This window comes from Callithrix jacchus, chromosome 6, assembly GCF_049354715.1.
Source record: "Callithrix jacchus isolate 240 chromosome 6, calJac240_pri, whole genome shotgun sequence".
In the NCBI taxonomy this organism is placed as follows: domain Eukaryota; kingdom Metazoa; phylum Chordata; class Mammalia; order Primates; family Cebidae; genus Callithrix; species Callithrix jacchus.
Genome location: NC_133507.1, coordinates 78,658,521 through 78,673,976, shown reverse-complemented (window position 1 = coordinate 78,673,976; position 15,456 = coordinate 78,658,521). Strand labels below are relative to the sequence as shown.

At 37.7% G+C, this 15,456-nt stretch overlaps 1 protein-coding gene across 44 annotated transcripts in view; it reads right to left on the bottom strand.

Moving 5' to 3' along the window:
• NEB (nebulin) overlaps nucleotides 1–7,129 on the bottom strand; it is a 222,981-nt gene extending 215,852 nt beyond the window's left edge. For all 44 annotated transcript variants that reach the window (XM_035304905.3, XM_078327751.1, XM_078327755.1 and 41 more), the window contains exons 1-5: nucleotides 7,052–7,129; nucleotides 6,376–6,459; nucleotides 5,784–5,848; nucleotides 2,325–2,366; nucleotides 442–642 (exon numbers count right to left, since the gene is read on the bottom strand). In XM_035304905.3, the coding sequence (XP_035160796.3) occupies nucleotides 442–642; nucleotides 2,325–2,366; nucleotides 5,784–5,819 (279 nt within the window). In that variant the 5' untranslated portion in view covers nucleotides 5,820–5,848; nucleotides 6,376–6,459; nucleotides 7,052–7,129. The remainder of the gene's footprint in view (nucleotides 1–441; nucleotides 643–2,324; nucleotides 2,367–5,783; nucleotides 5,849–6,375; nucleotides 6,460–7,051) is intronic.
• Between the last annotated feature and the right edge of the window lie 8,327 nt (nucleotides 7,130–15,456).

Genomic DNA, 15,456 nt, shown 5'->3' with positions numbered 1-15,456 from the left:
ATAAATGTTCTTCTTCGTTCTACAACTCTTTATATTCCTTTTTATATACTGTTGGCTGGTCTACTTAAGAAGCTATTCTGCTGACATAGTTTAAATATGTTATGTGGCTTCTGTGAACTGACCTCAATTCAATCTATATTTATGATTTCATTATTCTAGATTGGCTAATAGTGATTAAATACCAATAAATGTTTTATGATTGGCCTTGTGCTTATCTTGCAAGAATGATTTCAGTAAGAATGCTTTCTTCTGCTGCAATGGTAAAAATGAATTACATAAAATAAAAATGTAACAGTCATAAGAGCCTATATTTTTCAAAATAAGTTTTTGTTTCATACAAGTTTGAGAAATAAAATCCAGCCAGTACCCAAAGCAGAGTGGGCTGAGATCAGTAATTTCTTAATAATCAAACGAGGTTAGCAGAAATTGTTTAAAACTTACTGGGCTAAAAAGGTCCTGCATTTTCTGACTGTGTGCAATGTACGGGGTCATGAACTTTGAAGAATCCACTTTCTTCCGGATGACCTTCTTCCTCTCCACCGGCTTTGCTGGTTCTGGCTGTGCCAGAGCTGGTTTGGAAGTTTCTGATTGCTCATAGTCAGACGTCCTTGTTGTCGTAGTCTCATAAATTTCTGTTATTGTCTAAAAATTTGATACGGAGTTCAACATTGTTGTGAAAGTAAAAACTGTGCTACCATGATCTCAGTATACAATATTCTAACTTCAAGTCAGATTTACATTCCTGGTGTTACTTTTCCATATCTAAAGTAAGCCAAAGCAGAAAACCACATACTATAGCCATATGAAGGCACATTATGTTACATAAATCTGAATGCTGATTGTCAGAATTGTGTGGAGTAAAAATCTTACTCCTTATTACTTTGCAACATTGCCTTAAGTTTGCATTTGCAGAAAGACACCCAAATACTTCAAAGTAGGGGGAAATATCAGCAATAAACTATTTTTTAAACAGTTGAAAATCAAGTTGTCTGGGTAAAGTAAAAGCAAACTTGAGATTGGGGAACAAAAAAGTTAAGATAATCAAACAAAGCTCAAATTCTTGACTTTAATATTAACTTGTAAATGACTAAGGGAAGATCGGTCACTTGTTCGGCAGGGATTTAGGCATTCTTCACTGTAGTAGAAGACAAAGAATAATGAACTTTAAAAAAATGAATCACATCAATATTATAAGAGATTTTCATTCCCTTGGCTTAGTCAGTTAATTAAGGTGAACTGGAGTACCATTTACACTAATAAATGCTTGGCTGGACAAGAATAATGATGACAACATAATGGGGTAATTATCCTCACAACAGTCCAATCTATGTAGTAGGTGGGAAATTACTATTTCTTATATCAGGCTGTAGTGGAAGACACTAAGACTCAAAGTTTGGGTCTAGTCCAAGGTTAAAAATAATGCATGTAAGAAAAAAAGATAAGCAGCCAAGTCTTCAATCCATCTCACAGTATCCTTCTCTTCACAACTAATACTATCTGTACCAAAGAGAGAGTTCTAGCATCAATTATGAAAAGAGAACCAAGTAGGGAAATTGTACATTTATAAACCTCCCCTCTAGTGTTGTCACATCATTGCTAATAGGTTGTTTTCTGCCCATGATTACTAAGGCATGGTTGACTGTGAGAAACCAATTTAAAGCATCTACAGATGTTAGTTTCTGTGCAGTCACAGGTTCTCTGAACAAGCTTCAGGATTAACCATCCATTTCACTGTTTGTCATGCTCAAAGAGAAACAGCTCCATGAAGAAGATAAAGCATGAGATAGGTATTTCGCCTCGGAAAAAAAAAAGAGCTTTAACTTGGAATATTTATGGTAATAGCTTATTTAGAATTCCTAATGTGCTAAAATCTGAGCAGCATTTCAATGCGTCATCAGGGACAAAGCCTTGGAGGCACTATCCCTGGTGGCAGAGATGGTGTCCTACAAGTTACAATACTACGCCACAAAACTGCTTGTTCCTATGCCAATCACAAAGCCAAGACCATCCCTTCTGCTGCATTGGGTTAATGGTGATAGCCACTGACATTTTAATTAGCATCACTACACAAAAAATCCCACACGAGCAATAGGGGGAACCAACCCCTGCCGTCTTGGGTTCGTTGAATAGCAAAAAAAAGGTGAAATAACTCATCAAATAGGTAGTTTGTGTTTTCACACCAGCTTCTTGGGCACAGGTAGGTGAGTGAACTTCTGTCAGGTAATCCCTTTTGCCATCTTTGTGGCCCTGGGAGTGTGAAAAAGGAGAAAGCTCTTCCTGCTTTAATGAGAATGCAGTTTATGCAGCTGTGGACTGAGCCTTACCTCTCCTGGCACCTCTTCATAAACCACTTCTTCTGTGTAGTACTGTAAATAGAGCACAAAGGCATTGGCAAGAGAACCAAAGCAGAAACCACCTCACCTCTCCTCAGCTGAACCACTTACGTGACTGCACTAGTTCAGTTTGGAATGTTTGTGGGAAAGCCTGTTCATACTTTGGAACCCACTTTCATCTTGTAATGCTTGAGGAAAGCGAAAGTGGATGCCACCCGAATGGACAAAGAGGAGCAGAGGGCTGAGAAAAGTGTGTCAGGCTGTTTTTTAATTAAGAGAAGCTATTTTACTTTACTGGGACATGTAAATTTTTTTCTTATGGCCCCCAAGATAGAATTTGCTGAGAAGAGAATACAATAAAAAGATCCTGAGGTGTGTGGATTGGGCAGAGAGGAACTGTGATAAACTCACTGTTTGCAAACCAACAATAAAATAAAACAGTAACTCGAGTGTGAATGCATTTTTAAATGGATGGTATTACGGGAATCATAAGATTCAAAGTGTATCCACATCTCAATTATTCCTATACCACCCTGATTAGTAAGTAATCAGTTTCTTCTGGAGTGATGGGTGAGCCCCTTTCAATAGTGTGATTGTCCTAAACAGAGTGATGCTAATATGAAAATCTGTAAATGCTAAGAGATGAAGGGGAAAATGAAAAGATTCTTCATCATGAAGTGTGGGAAAGGTAGGCTGCAATTTGCCATGGTGGCTCTAAGGTCAACGTGGCCTGCATGATGGATCTGCAGCCTGGGTCTGAAACCGAGTCTACTTTTGTTCTGCTTCTGACATCACCAGCAATAAATAGATGTGGAAAGGAACTGGTTGACATTTTGTTTCAGATGTGTAAGGAGAGAGGAATCCTATCCTTAGCCTCACCCTGCTCTGTAGGGTGAACAGGAGAGGCTCATTTAGGCCAAGCACAAGAGGAAAGGGATAAAGATGAAACACTTGGCTCATTTCTCAGTCAGAAAATGGATGTATAACACTTTATACTTCATTTTCACTTACCTCTGACACCAAAACATATACAGTACTCAAGGGAAGGGAAAACATTAAGATGCAAAGTTTCCCTCAGTGGCCTGCTTTCTTGGTTCAGTGAACTGTCATCAAATTATTTAACCATTGTCAATAGGCTGCCTGCTCTATTTCACCTGTGTTAACAGTCGTCTAAAACTTGCCCTAATATTCCTTATTCTTGTGCTTTCTTTACTCTTGCTATTCTTTTAACTTACAATGTAATTCTGCTTGTATGTTGTTACACATCACAAAAAAAATCACAAGCACTGACAGGACAGAGAATTGCTTTTTTACAGTTGTGATGTTAGCATATGAGAAATACCATTTGGACACTCTAGGAAATATTATTTGATGTTGATGCCACATGGAGTCATTCCTATGGTCACAAAAAATATCAGTGGCTTTGGAAGAAAGATTAAACTAAAACAGAAGATTTGCAACTATTTTGGATTTTCTCAGTACCCAAGTAAAAGCAGCTCTTTGGAAGCCATTCAATTTTACCTTTGCTGAGCTCTCACCCTTCGTAAATCCATCCTAGAAATACACTTACAAAAGAGGCAACATTATTTAAATGGTTGGCATTAATTTGTATTCCAAATCTCACTCTTTTTAGAGCTGTGCCACTAATTACATAGTACATCCTTGCTTCTTTCTCTTTCTTTCCAAGTTTAAGTTTGAGTAGAGAGAAGAGTAAAACTTTATTTCAGATGTTCAAGATCCCAAGGAGATATATTTTTAAAGGCAGTTCTTCTCTGTTTTCTGCATATTTTTAAAGCTAGTTCCTCTCTCTTTTCTAAAATCTTCCCTGGCAATGTTTTCGAATGCACCACCCTCCCATGCTCATGATCTTTTTTGAGGTCAAAGAGATCTCAGTTCAATATTTTCTGGCAGGCAGTCTATTCGTTTGTCACCTGCTGGTGAGACCCAGAAGCTGTAATGGAAACAAAATGGTAGGGTTGGGATGTCTAAAAATAGCTCCCTCCATTTTTATGACATTTAGTTAAATCAATCGAGTCTAGCACTAAGGACAATTTTTAGTGGCAAAGGTATAAAATTATTTTAAGAAAGACGGGATATTTAAGTTGGAGACTAGAAACTGCTACTGGCATTATTATCACAGGGAAAATAATTTAATTTATAATTGTATTAGTGTTTGATAGTGATATTTCTGACCCTTAGAGACATAAGCAAAATGCACACTAGTGATAATATCAGCATGAAAGATGTCATCAGCGTTTAACCCAGAGAGGTTTAGTGTTACATTGTATGAGATTCATTCTATTTTTCCCTCATGTCGTTCAGTAATAAAAGCAATTTTATTCATAGAATAAACAAAATTTTCTTCATCTAAATATAGACTAGTCACTAAAATAATTTCCCAAAGACAAGTTTTGGCACTGCCACCTGGAATTTGGTTCTGGGTAGCTCTTACAGTTAATTTCAGTCTTATTAAAAAGCACAGATTTTCAGAACTGCCTCCAAGTGCCTTAGGCATTTAGAGATTTTCATATGTTTAAATCATCATCATTAATTGATAATTAGTAAGCACATTCAGATTCATGGCACTGTATTTAAGTGTATTATAGATCCAAGTCTTTAAATTTTATTTCCTAAATGTGAAACTAAAGGCAAGAGCTGGTGAGGAAAAAACCATAAGATAATAAAAACAAAAGGATGTAAAATAAATATAAAATAAATGATTAATAGCTTTGTAAAATGTGTTAGCTGTCCACCAAGAATTGGAAGGAAAATTTTCAAGATACCCACTATAGTCTTTGTTCTTTTTCAAAATTCAAAAGCAAAAGCTAGTCTTGTTCACTTAGGTAAATAAATTGAAGTTGGTGGCAAGGTGTGGCTCCAACTGTCACTGTGACCTTCATGCCTTTATTTATATTTGCGTGTGTGTGTCTGTGCACATGTGTACGTATTATGTATAAAGTCTCACATGCGCATATAATTTCATACATATGATTATTCTGAATATCTAACCCATGTTACCCTATAGATAATTAGCTAGTTGAAGCAAAGATGAAGGAGTAGATCTTTTCCTCTATTGCTACGCAGACACTAAGAGACAGAGTTCTGTTCTCACAACTTTTTCTTCATCGTGCCCTTTGAACACTGGGGTTGGGAACTGGGGAAGAGAGTAGTTTTAGAAGATGAATTAAAACCTGACTTTACTCCACACTTAGTTTTTTGAGAGCTTAAAGATAAGCAAAAGTGGGAAACAGTGCTATTTCCTTTCAATTCTAAATCCCACATAATTACAGTGAAACTGAACATAAAATATTCCTTTCTTATGCTTTAAATGGTGACTCTTTGTGAAGTTATAATAGGCAATGTATTTTTCAAATGATTAATTCACCTACATGGCTTTGATTGTCACTACATAAAATAGTTTGCTGTCAGTGTTTTTTAAAAAAATCTTACCTCCACCACCTCCTCATATTCTTCGTCATCTGCCATTTTTCCAGAGTAGTAGTGGCACCTACAAACTTTTCATATTCCATACAAATTAAAACACATTAGAGTCTATCCCCAGCACTGAAATTACTTTATGACATTATAAAACTGGTATTTGAAGCTAAAGTATTGTGTAAATTCATATATTGTTGCAGGCTCAGGGAGAGAAGACATTTAAAATACAAGTATAAGCAGCAGAAGCTTCAAATTTCTTTCTCTTTATTCCTTCAGTGTTAGAATTGCTACTTCTACATAATCAATTTAGTTAAAATTGCAAAAGGAAATTGAGGAAAGGGAGTGAGAGAGTTTGGACTCAGGGAACAGAGAATTTAAACTTCCAAACACTTAGAAAAAGGACACTTTCCATCAAAAATTTTGGTCAAAGAAGGTCAGCTTGGCTTTCAGAAGAGGCTGAAATTCTTCCCCCCAGCACCAAAATTCTAAGAGGGCCGACCTAGTTTTCTATACTGCCCTGATCCACTGTTTGCAGTATATCTTAGACTTCATATTGGAACCCATAAAAATACATGTCAATAAATTTTAAAAGAAAAAAAGAAACCTCAAGGCAATGGGGTTATTTTCTTCCCGAACACCATTGGCTTATACAGACTTTCTCTTTTGTTTCTGTAGCTCTCGTTCAAACCTGAAAAATAACGAAGTTGTAAAGCATTGATTGAAGTACATATAGGATTGTCAGTCCTTAGCCTAAGCTTCTAATGCAGAAAATAGCAAAAGGATCTCTCAAGGCCTCTACAGTTTGACGCCAGAGAGTGAGACTCTTGATATGAAGTGGATGATGAGTCGGAACAGCTGTCCCTTCATCTAAAGATGTTTGCCGTGTAAACCAATACCCTGCAGTGGCTGGTTTTGTCAAGCTAGCGAAACTGCCACTCCTCAGGCCAATGAAGCCCAGTAGAACAGGATAAATATAGGAACATAGGGACATATCTTCTTTTTCATATAAATATATTTAGGGAGAAATATCAAAAATGTTAGACAAGAGAGCCAATTCAGTCGAGCAATAAATCGGTTAGTATAGGACTTGACTCTAATCCCACACTGTACATAGCAGATAATAGTAGGGCCTCAGTAGGGCAATGGGGTTAGACTTCTCTAGTCATATTTCTACCACTAATCTCCTCAGTTATGGCCCAAACGTTCAAAAAATACTTCAAGGGAAGTGGTGAAACATCTCCTGAAAGAATATTACAGAAAAAGTCATAAACTGGCCTTACCTTCGATCTACCAAATAAATTTTCTCAGCAGCAAAGCCTCTCCCAACTCTCCCCTCCTGAGAACCCCAGGCAAAAGCCAGTGTGATGCCTGGGCTCTGAATTATCATGTGGCAAGAGCAACCAATCAGATCTTGAGTTGCTCAAATTTCAGAAGCTAAATTTACCAAGTGATCTTCTGAAAACCACCTGTTCATCAATTCCTCTAAAGGATAAAGGGTAACAAATTGCTTGCTTAGAACTATTCAAATGGAATCAAATTTTACCTAACTTCCAGCCTATGTAGTTCAATTTGAGGTTGAATTTCCCATTTACTGAGTCCCCATTCAACGTCATGTTCATGCAAAAGAATTTAGTGGAAAATAGCATGACTTTGAGAGGCTTTGACGCTTCCATAACTGCTTTCTTCACATCAGCTGTCCAGTCTTCATGGCGGCAAATGCACTCACCCTGGTAAGATTCACCATGTGAGCTACAGGTAAGTTACTGCTGTTAGTGTGAGAGAAACTGAGGAATAAGACCCAGTAAACATCAAGTTGGCAAAAGCAATTTTTAACAATGTGATGAGTGAAGTTAAAGGTGAAAACATTTGACTGTGGCACTAGATAAGATATCCACAGGGTGTAATTAGAAAGATTCAACGCCATCATTTTTCTGTGACTAAACCAGGTGGGCATACCACAATCCCATTTAGCACCTTCTCCCTCCTTAGATAAGGCAAGCTGCTAGGAATACAGAGCCTCTCTGGTATGCAACTGAGTTAGTGATTTTTCTATTAATTCAGATGACTCCTGGCTCCCAGAAGCAACGTGTGAATGCAGACACAAACAGGCTCAATTTCTGAACAGGAAGAGCTGATAAAATGGAGATCAGTAACTTACAGAGAAAATAATGCCCTATTTGGCAAATCCAAATGCAAGACACTTCCTGTGTAAAAACTGTCTAACAATTTTCTTCAAACTTGCTTAATGTCTCTCTTGCACTTTCTTTGTTCCTGAATTATTTTTTCTAATTTAAAATCTAATTCTGTCTGTATGTCTGTATATCCTTACACATAGCAACAGAAATCACAGGCTCTTACATGACAGAAAACTGCTCTTTCTCTGGGTTGTTCCTGTACTGAGGCAAAAACCCTGTGAGTCACCTATATCTTGATATGGATTTGAGACTAAACGTATTACAATTTTTTCATTAAGTTAAACATTAGGAAGTAATCTTGCCAAGTGTGGTGGCTCACACCTGTAATCCGAGCACTTTGGGAGGCTGAGGTGGGCAGATTGTTTGAGGCCAGGAGTTAGAGAAAGTAATTTCATATTTTAAATATATGTACCTCTTCCCTTTCCATGATTCATATGGTAGTAAATAAAATCTAATATAATTTTATCATCTTAACTAATTATACCTGTTCATCTTGTATGTTCTCACAGGTCTTATGACCAAAGGATATTTACATAATATGAGATCACTCACTTGGTAGCTGCAAACTAGAATTGTGATTTACCAGTCATTACATGCTGTAAAACATGTTGTTGAATTAAAAAATAACACAGGCCCATATTTTAAAAACATAGGGTACAAAATTATATAAAGTAAAAAATGAGCATTGACCTTCTTAAATCTAGTCATCGTTAAGTTTCAGGTATTTTCAAAATAGATATTGACATAAAGTGATACATTTAATAACATGCAATAGACATCTTTTATGAAACATCACATAAACATATCCTACTCTAATTTCCACAAATAATTCTATTGATTGGATAGAGTATAATTGTTTAATCATTACTTTATTAATGGACATCTAGATTGTTTCAAGGTTTTTGCTATTGCAAAATAAAGCAAAACAAAACATACAGTAAGCATCTCTGTGCATTACCTTTGAATACTCATATGAAATGTATCTGTAAGGTAAATTTCTAGAAGCAGAATTACTGAGGTAGAAAATATATGCACATTTTGAAAATTGATAGATATCGTCAAGTTGCCAGTCAAAATCCTTACACTATTTTACATTTCACCAATAAAGAATGAGGGTTCCTACGTATATACATGTCAATATCTTTAGGGATTATTAGCCTTGAAAAATCTTTACAATCTGGGTTGAATGTATCCCCCCAAAATTTATATGTTGAAATCCTTCCCCTCAACGTGTGGAAAGTGATTGGGTCATAAGGGTGGAGCCCTCATGAATGGGAATAGTACCCTTATGAATGAGGCTCTAGAGAGAGCTGCCTTGCCCTCTCTGTGCCATGTGAAGTTACAGGGGAAAGATGGCCAGCCACAACCTGAAAGAACATCCTAGTACCCAACCATGTCAGCACCCTGATCTTAGACATCCAGCCTCTAGAACTGTGAGAAGTAAATTTCTGTTTATAAGCCATTCAGCTTATAGTATTTCTGTTATAGCAAACCAAATGGACTAAGACACTCTTTATACATTACTTTTGAAACTAGTATGATAGTAAAAGAAGTACGACAGATGAGCAGAACCCCAAACTCCATTCACAGTGAAGTATGCATCCCAGGAAGAGGGTCTAAAAAAGAGTGGGGGCAAGAGTGAGTTCACACAAAATTACCCTGGCTTAGACCTCTCGGGATAAATTCTTCCTGAAAGAAAGCCCCAAAGACCCTGCTAAAGTGGCCTACTGCAGGTTGCCTTAATAATTTGCAAAGCACATAAGAAGTAAGAGACTCACAGTAGAGCTGGCTGTGTTCCCACCATGGCTACACAGGGGTGAGTGTACCAGCGAGCAGCTTACATTTCCCTCCTAGACACACAGGAGGAAAACACTGCCACCTCCTTACTAAATCTTGCAGATTCTAATCTGGAATTATGCCCTCCAGAGATGAAAGAACAGCTCTATTTTACTGGCCTATGTATGGAACGAGAGTACACTGACACCCTGATTTATTGGTAGGTTCTTATTATATGCCTTGCACATAGTAAGTGTTCAGTAAGTGTTAGCTACTATTATTTTTACTATTACCATTTTTTTTACATTTGATTGGAAGGGTCACTCCTTATTCTGTATTTAACTGAAATACCAAATATCTTGAAGCTCCTAAAATCAGACAATAGTCTAAGAATTTATGAATATACAGGCATTTGACTAGAAGCGTGTACAACTGGCTACAAACCAAAGCCAGGGCAGTTATGTGTCAATAGCAGAACTTCGATAATGCTTCCCTAAATATGAAAATACAGAAGTGTCATGCCTGGGGACCAAAAAAGACATGATAAGGAAGATGGAATTGTAACAGTTATTGTCGTTATTTCTTTGATTCATTATTTAAATCAACTGCTATATGCACATAGCTTAGGAATCAAGCTTAGGTTTTGTAAGACTTGCTATTAAATCAGCACTTCCTGTTTCCTCTTTTCCTTTTTTCCCCTCCCTGGAGACATCACTTAGACTCTTTTAGCTGAATCTTTTGTCATGTTCCTTTACACACACAACAAAATGTCTACATTGCTCCTTCCTGATTTTGTGTTCATAGGCATCATTAACTAAGCTCCCATCTAGGAGGATGAGGCTTTAATTCTCTTTCATCTAAACCGCAAGCCTCACCTCCTGCTCCTCAATAAAATTCTACATATGTAATTCAGAACTCAATGTATACATTTTCATGATTGGCCAAAGGCTATTCACAGCTGAACCCTATATATTATGATTATTTTTCATTTCCTCTACAAGGGCTTGTTTTTCTGGAAGTTGATATTTTTCTCCATTTCTTTTATTTTCTTCCTTGGCTTAATTTTTTTTAGACAAGTGGTGTCTGAGAGAGCTTTCTGCAATGGTAGCAATGTTCTATACCAGCACTGTCCAGTACAGTAGCCACTAGCCCCATGTGGCCATTGAACATTCAACATGTGGTTAGTGTGACTGCAGAACCAAAGTTTTAGACTTTTTATTTGACTTAAATTCAAACAGCCACATGTAGCAGGTGGCAATGGTACTGGGAAGAACAATTCTAGACACTTTTAGCACTAACACCTCAAACTTTCTAAGTCTGCTCTTGGTGTTTTCAACGTCTTTAAGTACCGTTCTATAAGTCTACTCATTTCCTCTTCTTAGATATCTCAGGGTGTCTTTTCTTCCATCTGGACTAGTTCCAGTGCAGCTGGAGCTCAGCTCTTTTCTTGAGCCCCCTCCACTGTCTTTCATTTTTGGGGATTCTCCTCTTCTCTCTTCTGAATTAGACCTTAGGTTTCCTGGATTCCATGTCTTTCTCTTGCTTAACTTTCTTGATTAGATGGAAAACATCCTCCAGTAGTTTCCTGAGAAAGGATACATATAAGGTATGAACCTGAAAGTATCTGAGACAGGTCTCAATAAATTTAGGAAGTTTATTTTGCCAAGGTTAAGGACGTGCCCATGACACAAACTCAGGAGGTCTTGACAACATGTGCCCAGCATTTTAAATAACTTTTCATCAAAGTATAGTATACATGTAGACCAAGACGTTCAGAACTGAAACCAGATGCGCATCCAAAGACTCCCTGCTGGCTTTTGAGCTGAGAGTGTGGGACTGGATGCTGGAGTGTGGGACTTGAGATTTGTTGCTGAGCTTTGGGGCTGGATTTGGCCTGCAGTACATGGCTCCATTCTTCTTTTGCCTTACATGACTATGGATGTGAACTAGATGAATAAGGCCTTGTGGCAGAAAGACAACAATGTAGCCCCATGATAATCCCTGCCTCCTGGTGATCACACTTTTGTGAAATCCCCTCCTCTTGAGTGTTATGGAGCCTGTGCTATGCTGCTAACCAGAAGAATTTGGCAAACTTGTTGAGATGGCACTCCTGTGGTTACATTCAACATATAAGACTCCATCTTGCTAGCCAACTTGCTTAAGGAACTCTTCCTGCTGGCTTGATGAAGCAAGGTGGCCTTGGTGGGGAAGCCCACCTGGCAATGAACTGCTGTCATCCTCTAGGAGCTGAAGGCAGTGTCTGGAAGAAGCCAGTAAAAACCTGGGCTTTTAGTCATATAGCTGCAAGGAAATGATCCTGCCAAGAGTCAGAATAATCTGAGAAGGATATTCTTCCCAAGTCCAGCCTGCAGATGAGAACACAACCTTACCAACAACTTCTTTGCAGCCTTGTGAGATCCTAAAGAGGGCCCAGCTAAGCCATGCCCAAACTCCTAATACTCAGAAACTGTGAAACAATGAACATGTCTTGTTTAAACCACTATGTTTGTGGCAATTGGTTATGCAGCAATAGATAACTAATATATCCTTTGTTTAATCAGTAGAAAAGAGAGAGAGAGAGCATTTTCTTACTTTCTGGAACTGCAAAATGCTCCAGGACTCCAAATATAAGTATGCATTCGATCTATAAATTTGAAAGTCATATATGTTCATTGTAAAAATTTCAAGCAATAAAGGTTCATGTAGTTTATAATATAAAATAAAGGTTTATATACAATATAAAAATTCTGATTCACTCATTTAACTATTATTTATTATGTACAATATATGAGGCTCTGTTCTAGACGCTCCCCTCATGCAGCAGAAATCATTAGTTGCTTAAACAATATACAGCTCTTCCTCAGTGGTGTCCATGGAAGGGTGGTTCCTGGACCCCCAGCAGATATAGAAATTTAATAGATGCTGAAGTCCCTGATACAAAATGACTTAGCATTTGCATATAACCTGTGCACATCCTCCTGTATACTTTAAATCATCTCTAAAACACTTGTAATATCTAATACAATGTAAATGCTATTTAAATAGTTGTTATACTGTATTGTTAGAGAATAATGCCCCCCCCAGAAGTCTCTATAAATTCAGAATGTTTTTTTCCAAATATTTTTTATCTGTGGTTGGTTGAATTCACAGATACAGAACCCATGGATATGAAAGGCCAACTTTGTGTGCTTCCTTCCCTTCTTGTCTATTAACAGAACCACAATTTAGTGTGGCACAGAAATATGCCCATTTAAAAAATACACTCCTCAGATTCCCTAACAGTTAGGGGTAACTTATGACACAGTTTTGCCAATAAGATCTAAGTACAATTCTTGGTGCTGAGGCCTGTGGGAAAGCTCTTATTTGACTGATGAGCAGGGTCAGACTCAGCTGGCATGTACTAGTTTTCTTTTGCTGTTCTTCCCTTCTCTATGCCTGGAACACAGATGGAATGCCTGGGCCAGGGCAGCCATCTTGAGACTGTAAGGATATGGATCATGTGCTAAGAAATGGTAAAGCTAGGGCCAGGCGTGGTGGCTCAAGCCTGTAATCCCAGCACTTTGGGAGGCCGAGGCGGGTGGATCACGAGGTCAAAAGATCGAGACCATCCTGGTCAACGTGGTGAAACCCTGTCTCTTCTAAAAATACAAAAAATTAGCTGGGCATGGTGGTGCGTGCCTGTAATCCCAGCTACTCAGGAGGCTGAGGCCGGAGAATTGCCTGAACCCAGGAGGAGGAGGTTGCAGTGAGCCGAGATTGCGCCATTGCACTCCAGCCTTGGGTAACAAGAGCGAAATCCCGTCTCAAAAAAAAAAAAAAAAAGCTAGAGGAGTCTTAGCCTTTACTGATTTTCTTAATTTGTGTATTTTTATTTATTTTAAATTTAATAGTGTTAATATATAATTATACAATTACAGTGATTATATTACTTCTCCCTACATACCACTTTTTCTATTTTTACTTTGCCAATTAACAATAAAGTTGGTTATTTTTTCCATATGTTTATTGACCATTTATAACTTTTATTCTATGATTTGCTCATATCTCTACCCCACATTCATTTCTAGGCTATTCATTCTGTATTATAGAAATGATGATTTGCCTCCTGTGTATGATAGTATTTTCTCCGAGTTATTTGTGGTGGCTGTGACCACAGAGATGAGTTGAACTTTATCTTCAGTCAAATCTGTCAATCTCTTCCTTTTAGTTTCAATACCATTTATTGACTAAATTGAATTTGAAATACTGCTTTTAACACACATTAAATTAAGATGTATTTCTGTTTCCAGAGTCTCATGTCTTTTCTTGTTTTCTTTGCTTTTCTTTTTTTTCTTTTTTGGGACAGGGTCTCACTCTGTTGCCCAGGCTGGAGTGCAGTGGCCCAATCTCAGCTCACAGCAACCTCTGCCTCCTGGGTTCAAGTGATACTCCTGCCTCAGCCTCCCAAGTAACTGGGATTACAGGTGCAGGCCACCACACCCGGCTAATTGTTGTTTTTAGAGAGACGGGGTTTCACCATGTTGGCCAGGCTGGTCTCAAACTCCTGACCTCAACTGATCCACCTGCCTTGGTGTCCCAAAGTGCTGGATTACAGGCATGAGCCACAGCGCCTGGCCTTCTCATTTTCTTTACTTCCTAGGGTTTTTGTTTCTGTCTTTGACTTCATTTGGTTTTGCTTTCTTATGAAATGTAACACACAGGAAGTTATATAAAACTTTTGTGTGCAGTTTAGTGAACGGTGGTAAAGGGGGAAAGCCTGTAACTATTAATACTACACTGGTACAGAAAGGTTATCTCTTGATCTTGGCAGTAATAATTTCCTTGCTTTTTTTAAAATCACATATGTATGTACTTCTAAACAATATAGTTTCATTTTGTCCATTTTTAGATTTTATATAATAGAATCATGCTATATGCAATTTTTGTAACTTTTTTCATGTTTGTTGATTTTTACCAAATGGCCATACTTATATCTACACATTCTATTGTAGAAAGGGAATTAAGTTTTTTCAACTTTCATCATTTAAGAACAAAGATGAAATGAACATTCTTATACATTGTATTCTTGTGAGGAGGGGTGGAAAACTTTTCCTCTACCCTCTTAGGTCCTGCGGCTTGGCTTGAGAATTAAACTGACAAATAGACAGATTAACAGGAGAAAAATAAATAAATTACACTTGATGTTAATATTCTTATATGTACATAGAGGACTTCATATTTAAGAAAAGAAGACCCAAAGACATGGATAGGCCTGAGAACCTACACTGCATTTCAGTAAAGAAGAGTGTGTGGTGGAGACATGGCAAGACAAGGGAAAGAGTTGGTTTGGGCTATGGGTGATAACCTATGGGAAAGTAAACAGGAAATATATGGGAAAGACTAATGCAAGATAAGGGTTATTATATCAGGTTTGTTTGTACAGATTCATCTCAGTGTTGACTTCCCCATCTCAAGAGATAAAAATGTTCTCTTCCTGGTATAGGAAGGACACCTTTATCATAAGAAATTATGCTCCACTTTTGGTTAGGAAAGGGTTAGTCAGAGAACCCTTCCTTCATCTGCTTTTTTTCAATTACCTTCAATTCAAAACGATCAATATGTGCCTGGTGCAGTGGCTCACACCTGTAATTCCAACACTTTGAGAGGCTGAGTGGGCAGGTCACCTGAGGTCAGGAGTTTGAGACCAGCCTGACCAACGAGTTGAAACCCTGTCC